The 20579-nt window shown below is 37.4% G+C and overlaps 1 protein-coding gene across 2 annotated transcripts; it reads right to left on the bottom strand.

The window, feature by feature from the left end:
- LOC149418956 (guanine nucleotide-binding protein G(o) subunit alpha-like) lies at positions 1 to 20577 on the bottom strand. 2 transcript variants are annotated; one of them, XM_089637617.1, is made up of 8 exons: positions 20479 to 20577; positions 14088 to 14249; positions 13403 to 13587; positions 11884 to 12044; positions 10489 to 10617; positions 5491 to 5605; positions 3764 to 3938; positions 1 to 3213 (listed from the first exon to the last, which is right to left on the bottom strand). In XM_089637617.1, the coding sequence occupies exons 2-8, from the start codon at positions 14218 to 14220 to the stop codon at positions 3023 to 3025; spliced, it is 1089 nt and encodes a 362-aa protein (XP_089493743.1). In that variant the 5' UTR covers positions 14221 to 14249; positions 20479 to 20577; the 3' UTR covers positions 1 to 3022. The 2 variants fall into 2 exon arrangements, with proteins under 2 accessions (XP_089493743.1, XP_089493744.1); XM_089637618.1 differs by lacking the exon at positions 3764 to 3938.
- Between the last annotated feature and the right edge of the window lie 2 nt (positions 20578 to 20579).

Raw genomic sequence — 20579 nt, 5'->3', positions numbered from 1 at the left:
CTTTATTACATATATTGGAACAATTACAACATATTTTCAAATCTAAATTTAATATAAGACCTCTTTATCACAGGTATTTCAAGTTAAGTTTGTATTTGTCCTTAAAACAGAATACTCTTTATATTTCTAAACAGATCGTAGAATCAATTTTCAAATACAATCATAAAATATTTGGTACTGCCCTATGAACAATAATTGAGATCATATATTATAGTATCTGTGGACAATTGCAACCAAATTAACAATATTTATTATTTCTCACTGATATCAGTCCCCGTCTTATAATTATTTAAAAGACCAAAAACTTCTTTGCATTAGAGATCTGCATATTATATGTATTACGTCATAAAATACTCTGAATAATAAAAATATAAAGAAATGTATTATATAAAACATTTTATAAAATACTATTTTATCAAGTTAAATATTGTTTGGAAGATTGTTACGAAGGAAGCACTCGTATTCATATAAACATATTTTAAAAATCACCTTACACATTTTGTACTGAACAAATAGTTTTGACACAAGGAAGAATTAAAATTTTAATATTAAATTAAGCTCAGGTGGGATAAGATATATTTTTTATCAATCAATGTAGCTAAATCTGTTTTAGTAATATTTCTATAAAATAAGATTTATACTAAAATTAAACATAATAATTATGCAAATTTGTACTTAATTGAGATAACAAAGCAAAAAGAATACCAAATGTTGGAAAAACATCATAAAATACACAATATACTAATTTGTAAGAATATAAAATATACATAAAATACACAATATACTAATTTGTAAGAATATAAAATATACATAAAATACACAATATACTAATTTGTAAGAATATAAAATATACATAAAATACACAATATACTAATTTGTAAGAATATAAAATATATTAACACCTAAATAAAGAAACTTACCATGTATCAATAAGAAGGAATGATTTAGCTAAAATATGCTTTTAAAAAGCTTTCCTCACAAGCAAAATAAACATACCTAACAAGTTCATATTATAGGTTTTAAGCGTAGACCACTAATAAAATCATCCCCAGGAAAAACAGACTGGCGTATCCCATTATTTTTGACAAATTGCAGTTGTGTAGTTATCAACATTAGTTACAGACGTTCAAAAGCAATGGTCAAAAGCAAAGCAATTCGATATGGTCGCCGAGTGTGTTAGAGTAAGATAACCCAACCCGTTGCGTCGGAGCACAACTGCTAATACCGGTGAACAATAGACCTTGCTTTTGTGCTTTAGACTATCTAGTAAAAGTAACAGTAGAATCTGCTAGTTGTCGGATAATAGAACGGAAGATTACTGAGAGAGTACTGTCGTGTATTTAATAATAGTAGAGATTTGTAACATTTCTGCTGCTATACACCCAGTCTGCCTTTTGAGAGATGAAATGTATGTATACAGTAGAACCCCGATAATTGAAGTCAAAAAGATATCTCAAGAAAAAATTTTCATACAAAATGATTTTTTAAATCGAAATTTATTTTTGTCCGCGAACGATTGTAATGTATGTAAGGAATGTATTCAAATAAATAGAAAGATGGCCGTGGCGGTAAAATGCCGAAAAATGTATTTTTACGTGGTTATAAAACATCTTAATTAGTATTATTATTTTGTAATTTACATCTAGATGTAAATTCGAATTTAGATTAGAATATAAGAGTTGGAATGGTTGAGTAAAATCCGTTTTACGTGAAACATGTCGTAATTTCATCAAATATCTGAATTTAAAGGGCAGAACTCGATTTTTTGCATTCCATTTCATTTTTCACCTCTTTTTTTTTTTCTTCATAAAAAATTTCGAATTTCATGGGAATTTGTCAATTCGAAATATGAATTTTGATGTCTCGTGGATTTTGAATTAATGAGGTTCAACTGTAATATGTATACATAATAATAATACTTTAACTAGCAGGTAAAAATAGGGTTTTTTCTGCTATGCCCTGCAGGCGGTTTTTGTTGTTCGCCCAATCTAATAATGGTCGCTGTACATACGACGGCACTGAGAATGTGTGCAGTATTATATATTATAGTTACGGGCGCATTGGCTTGGTGGATCGGAATACATACTTTAAATAATATCATTGAACCTAAAATTCACATAAGCCCCATTCCAGCTCCAAAGCCAGATGCGTCATGCTTAAATAGCACCACTTTCACAAGTCACAATTTTGAGAAACATTAGTTGGAGAAACAAAATATTTTTAGGGCAACCCGTGTACCTTACATTTACATGTAAATATTATTTATGGCTTTGTATGTAATTTGTAGAACTCTATTATATTGCATAATGTAATATTAACTTAAATCTCCACTTTTGTAGTCACCAAGTTCTGGAAAGATTTTAATATTTTCAATTGTAAGGGAGAAATTTCTTGTTTCAAGTTTGATGACGGGTTTATTCTTGTAAATATCTCATAGCTAAATTTAATATTACAAATTGGATTTGAAATAATAGGCACAATTCTACAAAACCAATTCATTTGGAATTTTCATTAACAGTGACGGAATGCATTAAAAATTTGTAAAACCTCAGCTCAACCCGCCACAGTAGTACATCTCGAGGTAGTCACCATTTAACTGGACTACAGATGTAGTCAGCCGCACTATAAAGTGGGTTAATAAAGTCTAGGGACTATGGCATCCTAAATTGGGGAAGAACGGTGGTCTCTCACCCGATACTGAGAGCAACTAGCACTAGAGCCGAGGTAGAAGGGAAGTTCAAGGTCACACCGCAATGCCGTAGAGCTTTATGAAACATTTTCCAACATTGACAGCCTCCATGGTCGACTACCTAAAGACGGTTGGGAGCAGTTATTTATTTTAGACCAGACAATCAGTGGTTTCAAGAAGCTGACAGGCTGAAACCGGTCCCATCTAAAAAGGTACGAGTGGAACAAAGTTGTAAACATATTTAATCACAATACTACGCATGAAATTCCACCATAAACTGTTTCAATGAATGTAAACATAGAATGAAGGGTATACAATATACATATAGGGTATTTACAAGAGTGTGACTTGTCCCATGTTGTCGGCCATGACCATATCCATGACAACTTGAAAGACACCCTGGATGTTGGAGGTGTCGGTGGCCGTGGTGAAGTGGGGGAACACCAGCTTGTTCTCGTTCTTGTTGCGCAGGGAGAACTCGGCCTGGATGAACAGCGCCGCGCTGTCCACATCTCGGTCTGGACCTGGAATGTTCAAATTACACAGCGATAGATTATTTTCAGTGAAACCAATGACTTCAGAAGAGGTAGACTTGTCCTAACATGAAATACGGGCATCATTTCGACGAGCTGAGGACAAATTAAGTGACCATGTTTTTGGCACTAGGAGGGTTCGAGAATTCTTTGAATAATCTACGACATCAGTCGTACGTTGAACGCCGAAGAGCGCACATCAAAATAACCAGACCCTGCGCAGAAAAGTAAACGCTATAGTAAGGCAATGGTTGGCAGCGCAGTCCATGTGGGACTTTTCTACGCAGGATCTGAATATTTGTTCTATTCAAAAATCATTTCTCTGAATATAATAAAGTTATTCTGGGGAAACTACTTATGATGGATTATATACTATTATTATAAATATGTGAACACATTATCTGGTAAGAAGGAACAATTTACAAAAACATAATTTGCAAAAAAACGAGTAAGTAATTACGAAAATAGAATCTCAACGAAAAAGAAATGAAAGAAAATACTAACACCCTGAAATACTTGAACATAACAGACATATGCATACCTTTGTAATGTGGAAAATAATTAATAAGGTGTCGTCCAGAGTGAAGGATCTTGTCTCTAAACAAATCCAGTTTGTTGAAAAAGAGCACAAAAGATGCTTCACGGAAGAAACGGTTATTGATTATTTGAGAAAATAAATTGAGGCTCTCTTGCATTCTGTTGACTGTGGGCTCCTCCTGCAGAACACAAATATTAGATAATTGTAATATAATTCACATTTAAATATATTTTATTCCTACAAAGTACGCACTTGTATGTCTTATTATTTATTTGTTTTTCATAGACTCAATAAAACTGTTATTTTTCAAAATATTATTGATATTACAAATGTACAAAAAAGGTACAAGGCAAGTAAAAATACATAAATAATTAGTATATGTACATAGTAGCAATCACAAGTAGTAGAACTTATATTAAAATATGTATATATAAATCCTGCTACAGATTTGGCATCCTTTTGACAACCACCCATGTTTATTTATAGAATTAAGTGATAGTAAAAGAATTTGATAGAAATAAATTTTTTTGCAAGGTACAGATATTTTAGAGTCTTTCGGACTCCTTTTCATATTGCCACCTTTTTGGAAACCGCGTGTATCGTACGTACATTCCAATTTCAATAAACCGTCCGTACATTACGAACATTTAACGAACTCTATATATTGCAGTATGCAATATGTTTATATTACAATGCTTTTAGAAACCGTTTAGTTTGGTTTCGATTTGACAATGGTGTATTTCGTACTTTTTTGTTATTTGTTTTTGGGGTGTTATGCCGTGTTGTGCTAACTCCTTCTTTAGCCAATGTTTCGGACAACGTTACGGTGTCCATGATTAGGGCAGATCTGTCCACACTGGTGATAGACAGATCTGCCCTGATGATGAACACTGTAACGTTGTCCGAAACGTTGGCTAAAGAAGAAGGTAACGCAACAGGGCAAACACCCCAAAAACAAATAGCAAAAATACTTTTGGCTGTGAAAATTTTAAATCATATGTGTATTTCGTACGTATATAACAATACATTGTCATTTTAAAGAGGCGTCCATAATTATCAATCTGATTACACGTCTGCCCTGATGATGGACACCGCAATGCTGCCCGAAACGTTGGCTAAAGAAGGAGGCAGCGCAACATGGCATAATAACCCAAAAACTTAAAAATATCTCCCGAGTAAAAATAAATGCCGCCGGCGGAAGCCTGCACCTTCTGATATCCGGTCAGGTGCTCTGGACCACTGAGCTACGTCAGCTTATTCCCAACCAGCCAAATAATTCAATATGAACTAGTACTTCAATCAACAATTACTGCTTATTATAATTTTTCACCTGTTAACATCCAACATAAGTGTATGTATCATGTACTTGTTTTACCATTGTTACAATGTATAACAAATACCTAGTTAACACAACTGCATTACTGACATCTATATCTACTTCATGTAAAATTTTATTATTATATTACCTTTGTCTAATTAAATATGTATTTTAGTTTAGTGTGAAGTGGTAATATGAAATTTTTAATTTCATAATACATATGTGGACTTGTAAAAGTAAAATCTAAGAGCCTTTCATTTGCTTTCAAAAACAGCAAATAATCTGCACTAAGATAGTTCACCTGAAAGAAGTACATTGCAAAATGTCAGAGGTTTTAGGGGTTAAGTAGAAGTTCTCGCTTTCGGAGCAAAAAACAGAACATCACGTTAAAGCCTAAAAAAAAGCAACTTACAACAAGAGTCATATCATAAGCACTGAGGGACACCACAAATAGCACAGCTTTAACATCATCGAAACAATATATCCATTTCCTCCTCTGAGATCTTTGACCCCCCACATCGTAAACACTGAAACAAACAGAAAAACATTTACAACCATTATTAATTCACTAACCCCCCAATTGTTTAACTAAAAAATGGGTTCTTACCCCCAAATTAATTTAGTACTATTTTTTTTTTTAATCCGCAGTGGTGTACTAAGGGCGGCTAGCACCATAAGTTAAATTTGTACTAAATATAATTTTAAACACATTATTTGATTTAAGTCGACTTGGCGTCTTGCACCACAAAATTTAAGTCGTTAAATGCGTTTAAAGAACTGTCAAAGTTAAATACCCAAAAGCGGCTGTTTAACCGAGTTAAACGTGTTTAGCCCTACTCATAATGCAGTACTGTCAAAATTTTTTTAGGTTATCTCTTCGATTTCTGATTGTGGTTAAAATCTATCTCATTTTAATTTGTATTCACAATGAACATTTGGGATTTGTATTCTGACAATCATAAAGAAATTATAAATAACTTAAATAAATTATAATATAGTCAGAGAAGTAAACACAAGAACAAATTTATTTGAAACACTCAGTGCCAAGAAGTTTCAAAGAAGATTTCGTCTCAGAAAAGAAATGACATCATTATTAGTGCAAGAAATTGAACCTCAGTTAAAATTCAACACCAATAAAAAAATCAGCGAGGTGCTCGTCACCTGGAGCTAACACTCCTTATCGAGGAGTACTTTGCAAGGTTGTAAACTTCTAATCATACCTACAGCATTCTTATAATACTTTAAAACAATATAATATGTAAAAGAAATAAAAAAAAAAACAAAAAAAACAAAATTACTCGGATAATTGTTTTATTTTTAATTCCAACAACAGAAGCTCTTTTTGTCTTATATCATCATTATGTCTATTTGCTTTAACTTTTTCTTCATAAAATAAATGAAAACACTATTAACCGGTCAGCAACGTAAGCAGATATACACGATAAAATAACGATAGCAGTCAAGTACAATAAGCGTGTTTACACGTCAACGCGTGTGTTTCCACAAAAATCGTCATAACTCCGTTATTCTTCTAGTGACATCCCTAAAACAAAAAGTAGAATATTCGTATTGAATGAAGCTTCACATCTCTATTCAAAGTTATCCATAGAAACCCGTAAAAAGACCTACTCAGTGGAAGCAAATTTTACCCGCCAAATCGTAAAACGACGCCAAGAAAGCCGTTTGACGTGCCGACCCGCCTCGCAAGTTTAATTATTTTTTTAAAAATATATTTTGTATGAAATGGTCAAAAAGTGAAGTGACAGAATTGTTTATTGTACATTTGTACGATGAAATAAGTGTTTTTTTTTTACATTATCCGTGATTTTAGTATCGTTTTTACATAAAACATTACAGGTGAGTCATTTTTACAATTTTTTCATGTTTCCATTCTAAATTTAAATATTTACAAATGTTAATATTTATTTATGATACAACAATTTGAAAGCCTATTTTGTAACCTTTCTAAAACAGTTTTTACTATTCGGCTCCGTTCAGTAATGTTTCATTTATAGAGCTTTGATTGTGAGGCGGTAATAACACAACGTTTTCGTGAAATTGACATTTTGATAAAGACATTTTAGCTTCAAGTTCGCGAAAAGTCGGAGGGGTTAAACCACACACACAATCACAAAATATTTTGACACTTCAAGTAAAATGAAACATCGTAGCTGTTTTATTTACGCGTTAATGGCGGTAACTGTTTTACCGACGCGTTAATGACGTTTAACTAAAATCGCCACCCAACTGCGTGGTGCAGGACGCAACTAAACACATTTAAGTTAAATGTATTTAGGGTCTTAAATGCGTTTAGTTAAATAAAATTTGCGATAGTTGGTGCAAGCCGCCCTTAACCTTTTCTATGCGTCATAAATTTGTATCACTTCGTTCACACGCGGGGCTATTTATCATCAATCTAATTTATGACTTTAAACAATAATCACGCATGGATTTTAAAATTTGTTTTAAAAAATACGTCGCTTATGTCTTGAATTATCTTTTCAAGTATAAATAAACAATCCGAACATCAATGGGACTTGATAAAAATTCGAAGTATATATTCGTAATGTAACTGATACGGTATACCCGGGCGGCCATGTTAATATTTCAAGGATAACGATACACATGCTTATAAACATACCGGAGTAGAGCTCTTCAACTGTGGTGCGATGTAAGTGGTTGATTTATGGGTGCGATGTCGCGTTTGACTGGATACATGAAATATTGACACACTTAAAAAGGTTCATATAATAAAAAATAACTACACTTAAATTTACAAAAATAATGAAATAATTTTTCTGTTATTATGTCACCGTAAATATGTATAACTTAATATATTTTTTTATCGTGATAAATTTTGAAACAGTTCTCAACGCATAACGGCACATTACACTCTAAGCACATAAATTTAGTAAGTTTTCTGACTTTGGGCTTCAGTGTTGAAGTGGCACAGACACGACACCTTCGACGAGGGTTTGTGTTTTTTGCTGAAGGGGGAACTTTAATGGGCATGTGTTTGGAAACAATTTTTGATGATAAACGCATCGGGTAATCTCTTGATGTTGTGGGACGTAAAATACTCGGCAAAGTTTTGTGATATTTCTCTAGTAATTGATCAATCACAGCCATTTGGAAATCAGCCAAACTGACTTTTTTTGATGTTACAGTTTGGTATATTATGTGAGCATTTAATAAATACAAATCAATTATATGAAATGCTACTTTCCTGTACCATTTGAGTGACTTCCTCATACAACTTAAGTTGCTTAGCATCATATCAGCTTTGTCTACTAGACCCATGTTCTTGTTATAGTCTAGAACACATTGTGGTTTTAAAATGGGCTCTCCTGTCGATCTATTTATTTTTCCCGATGGTCCAACAGAACCATCGTGAAGAGTGGTCAGCATGTGGATTTCACGCCTATCGTGCCATTTCAAAGCTAACAACGGTGATTGGTGCTTTTATTGGATTTCCCCTTTCTTCAATTTAACAAAAGGTGCCATGCCTTTCCTGTTTTTCCCAACAGTGCCACAAGCATTAGTTTTTTTTTCGTGTAAATATTTAAATAAATTTGGACTAGTGTACCAGTTGTCGCACCACAAATTATGACCCTTTCCGAAATAATCTGACAAAAGGGTGGTTACAACGCCTCCCGAAATACCAATACCTTGAGTATCATTTTTTTCTGTATCAGAACCAACATAAATTATAAAATCGAGAATGAAACCCGTCATGACGTCACACATCACAAAATTTTTTATTCCAAATCGGTGACGTTTAGATGGAATGTATTGCTTGAATAATAGACGGCCTTTGAAAACGATGATGCTTTCGTCAATACATAGATTTTCATGGGGCATCATAGTTGATTTAAAAATCTTTCGTGTGTGGTCAACAAGAACACGTATTTTATGCAGTCTATCAGTAGGCGTTTGAATATTACTATCACTAAAGTGGAGCATCTGTAATATTATCTGATAACGGGCATTGTCTTTCCAAATATTGGTGAAAAGATTATGGGGTTCGTACTCCAATGTTCCTCGATAGTTAAGTGTTTGTTCCTAGTCATGGCAAATGTTAACGCAATACACAACACAGTACATTTCTGAGACTGTTGTATCAACCCATTTTGTAACTCTCGATTTTGCTGTAAAATCCATCGTCCTAATTTTATATTGATAAAATTGATTTGTTTCATCAACAATTTTTGTCATAATTTCTGTATTCAAAAAATGATCAAAAAACATAAGTTGGGGCGTGTCTTCAGTTAACCTGGTATCTGGATTGATACCTGATGCGAAATCGTCGAATTCATAAATAATGGGTACGAAAGGGCCGGCAGTCCACAGATTTTCAACCACTTCTTCTCCTTCTTCAATGTTCATTTCGGGTTCAGAATCATGGCTTTCATGTATTTCAGCAGCTTCGCAATTATTATCGACGTCACTGTCACTAATTTCAAAATCTATTTCTAAAGTAGCACCAAATATTTCTTCGTCATTAAGACCACGACCCGACATTTTGTATTTTGGCAATAAAAATACTTTCAAAAATTGATAAAAAGTCAAACTTGTACAACTTTACACTTGATTTTTCACTAAAAAAAAGTTTTAACCACGTATCTTTATTTGAAAATAATCTAACACTGACGAAATTTTATATTTCTTCAATAGTTTGAATGAATGTATGTAACTGAACTTATTTTAAAATATGATAAATCAGATGAATGTACACTGTAATTAAAATAGTTCATATCCACGAAAAAGCAAACAATAATTCGATAAAACAATGTAATCTACACGACGAGCGTCTCTGTTTGAGAATCTTATAAAATGCGCCTGCGCAATAACGTGTGTAAAGACGCGGGAAGAATTCAAACTGATTCTTTTTTCGCTCTGAGTTGGAAGATCCCTTCAAATCTTTGTATCGATGATTAGGATACGTATTATGGATAAATATCGTAAGATGTCAGTAGTGTAAAGATGTGAGATTTTTTAGGAGTATAAGTATTACCGTGCTCAAGCATGTTTCATACCCATAACGCCGAAGAAACTTTGCGTCGCACAGATTTGCCTCCCGCGTACAGGGCATGTACAGTGCGTCGCAGGCGTGCGTCTCCCGCAGGGATAGGGTTAATCTAATATAACTTTTAAACCATATGTTTAAATGTAACATAAAAAAAAAAATTAACCGTTAAAGACAATATAAGCGAAAAGATATGGTCGCATCTGGGAATTGAACCCAGGACCCTCACCTTGCCGGGCTCTGCTCGAGCTGAAGGGTTTGAGGCCAATGGGTTAATGTAGAGTAAATGGTTTTTATCATTTGCATAAAATTTAAAGTATGTTTGTAAGGGGTTTAATCGTTGTTTTGTAACGGGAATGTCGAGGGTTAAATAATTCTACCGACCTTATAATGACGTCGTCAATGTTGAAATGTGTTTCAAGAATTCCCGTAGTACGGACTCGGGCTCTCAGTACGTCAGTCGGAGTAGGCACGTACTTCTCATCCAACAGCCGGTCCATGTTGTCAAATAAACTGCAGACAAAACATTCTATTATATCAGCATCTAAATCCAGTAAATTCATACATCATCTCACACATACATTATACTTATTTTGAATAATAGGTAAACAATATAAAGTAAGAATTTAGGCGTTACTAATAAACGTTCTTCGAACCCTACACAACTGATAACTAACCCTTAATATGGAGTAAATGGCTGTTTCTCAGCTGCATAAAATAAAAAATAAAAACACGCCCATTAATAAGGGGGTAAAAATAAGAATTGGGAAGAGTTTTTAATTTCTTTATGTTACAATTATTATCATCAACAACGATAATATCCTACTGTCGAATTTGGCAGCCATCTCTGGTCCGGAGCCTCTAAATACCTGAAAAAAACCCTTGACTCTGTGCAAAAACGGGCGGTCCTTTTGATAGATTCCCCAATCTTAACAAACGGACTGCAATCTTTAGAGCACAGGCGTCAGGTAGGTATGCTGTCCTTGTTCTATCGGTATTGCAATGGAAGATGCTCTGAGGAACTAGCGTCATTGATCCCTTCGGCACCGGTGCGTAGTCGGGATACACGCCAAACGCGCGCCCAACATTTGTACACGGTTGACATTTGTCACATGAGAACGGGTCGCTTCTACGATTCGTTCTTAAGTTCAACAGCTCGGCTGTGGAACGAACTGCCGGCCTCTGTGTTTCCTCCCTCCTACAACATGGGACTCTTCAAGACCCATGTTCACTCCTTCCTCTCCACAAAAAGACCCTCCATACAGCATCCCCAAAGATGACATAGGCCCTGAGGGAAATTATTTTCTTCAGGGCCTCCTGTGTGGAGTTAATATAAAAAAAATAAAAAAAAATCATACACATACATAATATCTAAGCAGATTACCAGATAAATATTATCTAACCTCAAAATTGCCTTTATAAAATAATACACCTATAAATGTCAATAATTTTCTAAAATATTAATTATAATAGAAGCCTAAAAAACTTTTCAATTTCATCAACACTGAAATCTTTTAAATACATATAAATTTATAATACAAAACCATTATACATTGTGATTCGTGACGTCATAATCAACAGATTCAGTCTCGCCAACCAAACGGGGCCAGTTTTAATGTGATGGTGTTGTATTCATTTTTAAATGACTATAAATTCGACAAATAATAAAACTGATATATTCAGAATCAGCGTTTGTTTGTCTTTTTTGCCGTGAATATATTTTATAAAGCTATAATATTTTTGACTGGAGTTTGTGTTTGATCATAGAAATAAACTTACTAGAGCGCAGAGTCGTTGAGTTCGTACTCGTACCCTCGTGCCACAGCCAGCCGCACCCCGCGGTCCCGCCACAGGGCATGCAGTGCCGCCGCTACCGACGGCAGAACTCGGAACCTCAGATCAAACACGCTGCGGTTCAGCAACACTTGCTGAGCGTGGCTCTGCAAATATTGTGTTCATATTTAGTAAGCTGATTTTTATTTTATTTTTTTAATTTTTTTATTGTTTAACTTATAACATTGTTACATTGTACATAAAATTAGGTAATAATAGGTAATAGTGAAAAACATATGTTATTGAATTTCTACTCCAATGAAGAGTGCTAGCTCTTGAGCTTGGCGTAGGAGTTATTTCAAAATTATTTCATGTTTATATCAGTAATTAACATAAATACAGTACAATAAATATAAACTTAAAAGAGGATTGTGACGTTAATTTTGGTTGTAACATGAATTAAAGTTATAACATTTGAAAGGTGATATTAATTTTTTTTAAAGATAAATTTGTCCTTTTTTTTTAATAAAATAAAATCTGGTATTTTTTTCACTTCTTCGGGAAGACTATTAAAATATCTTATGCCTTTGTAAATATAATTATTGTGCATTTGTTGAGTTGAAAATAGAGGAATTTGGATGTTAAAATTATGCCTCAAGGATGAGTTAAATTTAAGTTTTTTTATTACTGTTTCTTTATATATTTGTAATGTTGCATCTTTTTTATATAGGTCTTCAATTTTTGGTACTTCGAAAATTTTGAACAATGATGAGAATGTTGGTTGCTTGGTTGTTGGTTGATTATCTTTATGAATTATATTGTAACACAATGCAGTTGGAAAGTCCAACGTTGGGGATTCTGAATGACAGAGCTTAGATTGAGTAGAGTATCTTCAACTCTTGAAGGACTGGTAAACCTCATATACTGTAACAAGATGCATCTGAAAGATTTTAACCAGTGATTCCTCAACTTCCCCAACTGCTCCCAACCGTCTGGAGCCAGTTAGACTATGGAACCCCCAATTGGGGTATGTTTTGAGGCTTAACGTAGTGGAGGAGGAGAAGGAGATGGGGTAGATGAAGGTGGGGGAGTACCTGACTATTCAGATCTGATCACCAAACACGGCTAAAGCCATTTCAAGCAACGTTTCAAATCTGAATGGTGGTCTTACACCAGGGTGATACTGAGAGTATCTTCCCCTCCGGAACGTGCCTAATTTCATCAACATTCTGCTAGGGTGGGAAAATAGCGTGGAGGCAATTTTTCATCACCTTCCTTTTGTTTTGAAGGTATTCAAAGTGTATATGTATATAAAACAAAGCCAGGCCACCCGCCTGTCACAGACCCTCATCTTTATATAATATATATCAATGTGCCTGGCACGCTGCCAAGGCCCTCACATTCCATGCTGTCAAGGCCCTGAGACATCATTCATGGGAGTCAAGTCCACTGTTTTGCTTTGTAGAATGTAAAATAAATAAAATCAGTTATTATCGCTCTCCAGCAGATGCGGAATGTATGTGACCTTATTGGCAGGGTCCTGCAGATTGATCCGCAGCCGCCCCATGCCCGCCAGCACGTACTTCATGGAGGCGAGCAGGTTGTCCAGCATGGTGGGGCGGAAGGCGCTCCGCTCCGCGCGGCTGAACCCGCTGCTGTGGATGATCTTCATCTGCTTCACCAGGGTGCTCTTGCCGCTCTCCCCGGCGCCTGCAATGCACCTAAACATTAAAATCTGTCTATCTATGGCAGTGAGGATGGTCCGCCACACAACTGCCAACATGTCTTGCTTTATTCACATTCGTGCATTGTCTCATACGCACTCTGTCCCCGACTTCTTGTACCATTAACTTTCCTTTCATATATTCCCCTTACATTCCTTTCTTCATTCCGCAGATCTAACTCTAATTCATTATGCTTGCATCACAACAGCACACGTGCCTCAGCAATCTCATTTCTACAGCATTTATTCTACTTTCACCCTGCCTCTGTATTATTCTATTGGAATATTAATTATGTTTGTGACCAGTTTAATAAAGTATTAATAAAATTATATGTATTTCTATTAATAAAATTGAAAATGTGTTTCATCACCTTTCAAAAACAGTTTTTAGTTTTTGGGTACCTTCAGAAATATTTCATTTATTTGGATTTTATTGCTAAGTGACAGCATCTTAAGTTAAGTGACAGGGGTTAAGTGTAAAGTTTACCAAGCAGAAGAATCTTGATGACTTTGCTCTGTTCCTTGGCAAACGCCCCGAGCTGCTGGTCGATGTCATTTGAGTGTCGCCTCGCCGCCTCCAACTCCATGCTCTCCCGGTGCAGAGTCAGGCACGCTCCCATCCCGCTGCTTTGTGGTCACGACAATGCATCTGCAACAGACATAAGCAATTAAAGATAAAGCCATAAACAATTAAAGTTGTTTGATTCTGAATTCAAATTTTATTATTTGAAAAAAACAAAACACCCTAAGCAAGGAAACTCCAGATAAACAAGTATTATGGACTGCAGATAGGTTAAGTTAAAGTTGCTTCTAAACGAGTAAGATAATTTGCCTACCATTGCCTATTGTCGAACTGTCAAGAATCTAGGCAAGCCTGTACTGTCCTATCGGTCGCTTTCCAAAATATTGTCTTTGTGTTAGTAACTTAGGAAAACAATGGCTGACAGTGTTCTTGATAATTAAATCAATTACATTTGTCTGTACACAATTTTGTGCTATTTCACTTGAAGCGTACTTTACTATAATAAACTTTAAAATAATGATTTAGTGTTCAGCAGTAGTAGTAGCAGAAGTCGGGGAAGCTTGAGGAAGACATGGCACGATCGAGTGAATCAGATACTTGAGTCAGGCCATGTCAAGAGTCAGAATAATAGAAGAGTATGTATGAGACGATGTATGAATGTGAATGAGGAAAGAAGTGTGGTGAACGTATGTCTGTCGGTATGAAAGAGACAGGCAATTTGGTAGGCGGGAATGGGTACCGCCGCCCTGGGAACCATTTATTGGATTACCAACACCTCTGCCACAGGTCACCCCAAGTGGTTCGCTACGTTTGGTGACTTAGCAGGGGTGCCCGGGTTCATGGGTTAAGGTTTGCCCGGGTCTTGGTGGCGGGTGCGTCGGCCCACCTTCTGCGTGGCGGGCCGGTTGGGAGATGCTGGTTGAGGGAGACCCTTTACAACCGGTTACCGCTGTCCGGGCCGCTCGATAGTACAGGGGCCCGACCCTCAGGCTCACGACTAAGGGTGGGCTGCCCCATCAGCGAGTGAAAAAACCCCGCCACTGCTGTTGTGCCGGTTCGTGACCGGAGGGGACCCAGCAGCAGCGTTTGGGGCGCATTGGATGCCCTCTCCAGCCGGACTCTCCCAGCCTATCGCCTAGCACCGCAGTGGGTGGGCTGGAACCAAACGCTCATCACTCCTGGACAGCCTGAACCCCAGATTCCTACCCACCCCTCATACCTTTCCTTTCCAGACCTTTCCTTTCACCTCCTACCCTTATAAAAAAAAAAAAAAAAAATTCATGAACATACAACACAACAATTTTAACATCGTTACAGCGGCGAGTAGCAGGCGTCCCCGGTGCGGGCCAAAACTGTTGGTAAATTTTGCCAACATTCGCGGCCTGCACACAAATTTAAATTCCGTCCATCACCATCTTTTGTCCCAACGTCCCAACCTTCTTTTCCTATCCGAAACTCAGATAGCCGAGCCGCCAGACTCCTCCTATCTGGACTGCCCGGGCTTTACCCTCGCAAGCAAATTCCGACTGAAAGGAGGAGTCTGCCTCTATAGTCGAGCTGACGTCAACTGTGTGCGACTATTGAGTCTGGAAAACTCCAGATTCGACGTAATGTGGGTGCGCGTCAATCTTGCCAGTACGGCAAGATTCTACGCATGTCTATACCGCTCACCGAACCATAGCGAATCAGACACTTCCGAGCTCTTCGAACATTTGAGCGATACTATTGATGATCTCTTGCCCCGCTACCCTTCGGCCGAGTTTATTGTTCTGGGGGACTTCAACGTTCATAACGAACCATGGTTGAAGTTCTCAGGCCCAACGGACTCGGCTGGCCGACAGGCGGAATCCTTTGCCATTTGCTACGGATTAGAGCAATTGGTTCAGGAGCCTACAAGGGTTCCTGATGTCCAGACTCACCGCTCCAATCTGTTAGACCTATTCTTAACTACTGTGCCACACGGTTATAAGATTGACGTCACAGCGCCTCTGGGATCATCTGACCACTGCCTAGTGACGACATCAATCCCCGTTAGCCTCAGACCAACCAATGAGAGGCTGAGGAGAAAAGTGTGGCACTATAGGTCAGCAGATTGGTTCGGTATGCGGGCCCATTTCAACGCTTTTCCGTGGTCAGCTGTTTGTTTTCGGACTTCGGACCCTTCAAGATGTGCCCAGGAGATTGGTGAAGTCATCAAATCGGCGATGGATGGCTTCATACAATCGACTACTAAAGAAACTGGTGTGGGCTCAAAGCCGTGGTTCAGTCGACAATGCTCCGAAGCAGTCCGACGAAAAAACGCGGCTTACCGAGCCTACAACACATCTCGAACGCCCGAAAGCAGATCAGCATACAACAAATCGGCAAAGGAATGCAAGAGAATCATCAATAGGTCAAAATTCGAACACGACCTGCAGATCAGCAAAAAGCTGGCTGCCTGCCCGCATGGCAGCAGAGCATTCTGGTCGCTTGCGGGCTCAATAGGTCGAAATTTTTGCAAACCCAGTTTGCCACCTCTTACCAGACCTGACGGCTCACTAGCAAACACTGCCACCGAAAAGGCTAACTTATTAGGGAAAATGTTTGCGGAAAACTCGACCCTCGACGACGGGGGTGCTGTTCCGCCGTCGGTTCCTCACTGCGGCTTCTATATGAAAAAGCTGAGGATCCGGCATCGGGATGTACTCCACGTCATACGGGGGCTCGATGTTAACAAAGCTAGTGGACCTGATGGAATACCTGCCCTGGTATTGCAGAGGTGTGCTGCGGAAATAGTTCCAGTTTTGACAAAGCTCTTCAAAATGTCCCTGAAGTGTGGCACTGTGCCCTCTGGTTGGAAAAAAGCGGTCATTCACCCTATTCCCAAGAAAGGTGACCGCTCCAACCCGGCCAACTACCGCCCCATAGCGATCACATCAGTTCTGTCCAAAGTGATGGAACGTGTGATAAACGACAAACTGCTCACATACCTCGAGAAGAACAAAATTATCAACGACCGTCAATACGGATTCCGGCGGAACCGCTCGTGCGGTGATCTTCTCGCGTATGTGACGCATGTTTGGGGGCGGTGCCTGGAACGTCACGGTGAGACCCAAACGGTCGCACTAGACATATCCAAGGCCTTTGACCGGGTCTGGCACCGAGGACTTGTCAACAAATTGCATTCTTACGGACTTCCCGCATCCCTGTGTACGTGGATTGCTGACTTTTTAAGGGATAGGTCGATTCAGGCGGTTGCTGACGGTTTCACCTCTTCCTCGCACTCCATAAATGCTGGCGTCCCACAGGGATCGGTTCTGTCTCCGACTTTGTTTTTGTTGCACATCAATGACCTTTTGACATGTGCACCGATTCATTGTTACGCGGATGACAGTACAGTTCATGATAGCTTTTTGTTTGACAAGCCCCCAAAGGGCACACAAACTCCAACGGCTCGGAGGGCTTTGAAGCAGAGAATGGACGGTTATCTCGAGAGTATTTCCTCCTGGGGTAAAAATAATCTCGTCGAATTTAATGTTTCAAAGACCCAATCCTGTCTGATTACGTCTAAAAGGGATCCAAATGATAATCTAGTCTCCTTCAACGGAAGCAATCTTCCGAACAGGCCTTCCATTGATATGCTTGGTGTAACTATAAGTGACCAGCTCAGGTACGGGGGCTCCATCGAAGCCAGAGTAAAGTTGGCCTCTCAGAAGCTGGGCGTACTGTACAGGGCCCGCAGATACTTTAATAGTACACAACTGCTCACCCTGTACAAATCGCAAGTGCGCCCTACTGTCGAATTTGGCAGCCATCTCTGGTCTGGAGCCCCAAAATACCTGAAAAAAACCCTTGACTCTGTGCAGAAACGGGCGGTCCGTTTGATAGATTCCCCAATCTTAACAAACGGACTGCAATCTTTAGAGCACAGGCGTCAAGTAGGTATGCTGTCCTTGTTCTATCGGTATTACAATGGAAGATGCTCTGAGGAACTAGCGTCATTGATCCCTTCGGCACCGGTGCGTAGTCGGGATACACGCCAAACGCGCGCCCAACATTTGTACACAGTTGACACTTGTCACATGAGAACGAGTCGCTTCTACGATTCGTTCTTAAGTTCAACAGCTCGGCTGTGGAACGAACTGCCGGCCTCTGTGTTTCCTCCCTCCTACAACATGGGACTCTTCAAGACCCATGTTCACTCCTTCCTCTCCAAAAAAAGACCCCCCACACAGCATCCCCAAAGATGACATAGGCCCCGAGGGAAATTATTTTCTTCAGGGCCTCCTGTGTGGAGTAAATATTAAAAAAAAAAAAAAAAAGGCATATTTGAGTGAGACAGCATGACCGAGACGTAAAAAAAGGCGTGTCTGTTGTAACTTGTCCTCTTTTCAATAACAAACTCTTATACTGTCCATTGTATCAATACTTATAGCTACCTGAATAAAACCAAATAGTACGGAGTACCCGCATGCATTTTATTAATAAGTAATCTGGGTGATCGGCACGGAAGATCACTACGAGTGTGCCAAGACCGAGTTGTTTGGCGGTTCTCAGCGAACAAACAGCGTGATGGTTAGTTAGTTAGTGTTCAGTGGTCATATTCTTCAAATTACTCCTACAGTGTTCCTTACCATATTGGTATTACATAGTTACTATACAGTCAAAGCAATAATAAGAGAACAAATTAACAATAACAGTACTATTAATAATAACAATAATAATTTGTATAGCGCCAAAAGTTTGAGACTGCGGACAGGGGACACACCGAGTGTAGTAGAAACACCGGACATTGATTTTTCATTTGCTATTTTACCCTCCATTACAATTGATATTACGTTTATTACAAGATTAGTGGCAAAGGTAGAGTTGATATTTATTTTGAAAGAGATTTTTTATGAAATGATCTTAAAAAGTTTACAAATTCTTGGTTATTTACAATGTGGCGAACTGTGAAGTGAAAGGTTTCTGACTTGATGGATGTGACTGTTTAAAAATGTGAGTTTTAATTTTAGCTCTGAATTATTTCCAGTCTGTGATCATTATTAAATCATGTGGCAATCCATTCGAGGCTTTAGGTCCTAACACTCCGAAAGCACGCTCACCCAACTTAGTGTCTGGAGTGCGCTTTGCCTCCTTCAAACTTCCTGTAGCCGATGACGCTGCTGACCTAAGGATTGACTTACGTGAATTGGTATTTTCCGGAATACACAGGACAAAATAATGACATTGACATATAATATAAAACAAGAGGCAGTTTATGTTTGTCCCGCAGGGGTAGGCAGAGAGGACAGACCGTCAAACTTGGATTTGACACACACTACTTGCTTCAGTCACATTCGTACAAAATCAGAACACTTTCTTTCAGTTCTGATTTGTCTGGTTACCACATTTTAATAGTCTCGTGTAAATCACATTTCACGTATTTGTAGTAGGTACCTAACTAAGTTAATAAAATAACTGTATTTGGAGTAATATTTATAAATATGATGCATAAAGCTATTAGTGGGTGACCGGATAACTACCTAACTAAGTTAATAAAATAACTGTATTTGGAGTAATCTTTATAAATATGAAACATTGAAGATAAAGGTGAATAATATATTGTTTGAGATGATAAATATATTAAACTATTAGAGGGTGCCGGATAACTCATCAAAATAACAATTCAACACACCTTTAATGATATAAAGTCATGAAAAGTGATGAAACAAAAACTAGGTTAAATAGGTAAGGTTTAATGTTAGTTTTATTTTCATCGCTTTTAACTTTATATCACTTTTTAATGGTGTGTTTAATAGTCATTTTGATGAGTTATCATGAAACCCTATTAGAGCTATTACCTACAGATTGTCTTTGAGGTTGACTTATTTAGAAAAAATAGTATAATATCTTTCAACCAACCATCTTCATCCAACTACGGATGTTATAAAGCACTCCCTCACTGGGCACGTAAACTGTTCAAACTATTCCAAAGCACAATAGATCATAAAAATATTAAAATGGTATAATAATATTATGAAATCGCATTCTATTTACCAATAATAATAATAAGTTTCATGTGCATATTGTGGTGAATTTCAAAGTAAATACTGAACCACTCAACGTAAAAAATGTGATTCACTATAAAATTAATATCACTATAATAATACACGAAGAACATTAACAATTGAATAAAACAACAAAGAAACTGAAGTTTCAAACGATTTACTTTCTTTAGCAATATGAACTAAATGTGCAATCCTGTGACAGGCCAACATACCTTAATAACTTGAAAATAAACTTAAGGACATTGGGAAGTGTATAAGATAAAAGAAAACGTTTACGTTCGTACGTTCGAATACTTTTTCATTAGTTTAAACAAAATTTAACTTACTTTTCCTGACATTTTTTTATATAAACAAGTAAACACAAACGAACGCCACAAATTGCTTTATTTTATTTTCTATGCTTTCTGTTGCTTTCTGTCATCTTTCT

Source organism: Hesperophylax consimilis, chromosome 12 (genome assembly GCF_061612785.1).
Source record: "Hesperophylax consimilis isolate HC1 chromosome 12, BYU_Hcon_1.0, whole genome shotgun sequence".
Taxonomy (NCBI): domain Eukaryota; kingdom Metazoa; phylum Arthropoda; class Insecta; order Trichoptera; family Limnephilidae; genus Hesperophylax; species Hesperophylax consimilis.
Note: the sequence above shows the minus strand (reverse complement) of the source record. Positions and strands in the feature narration are given on the sequence as shown.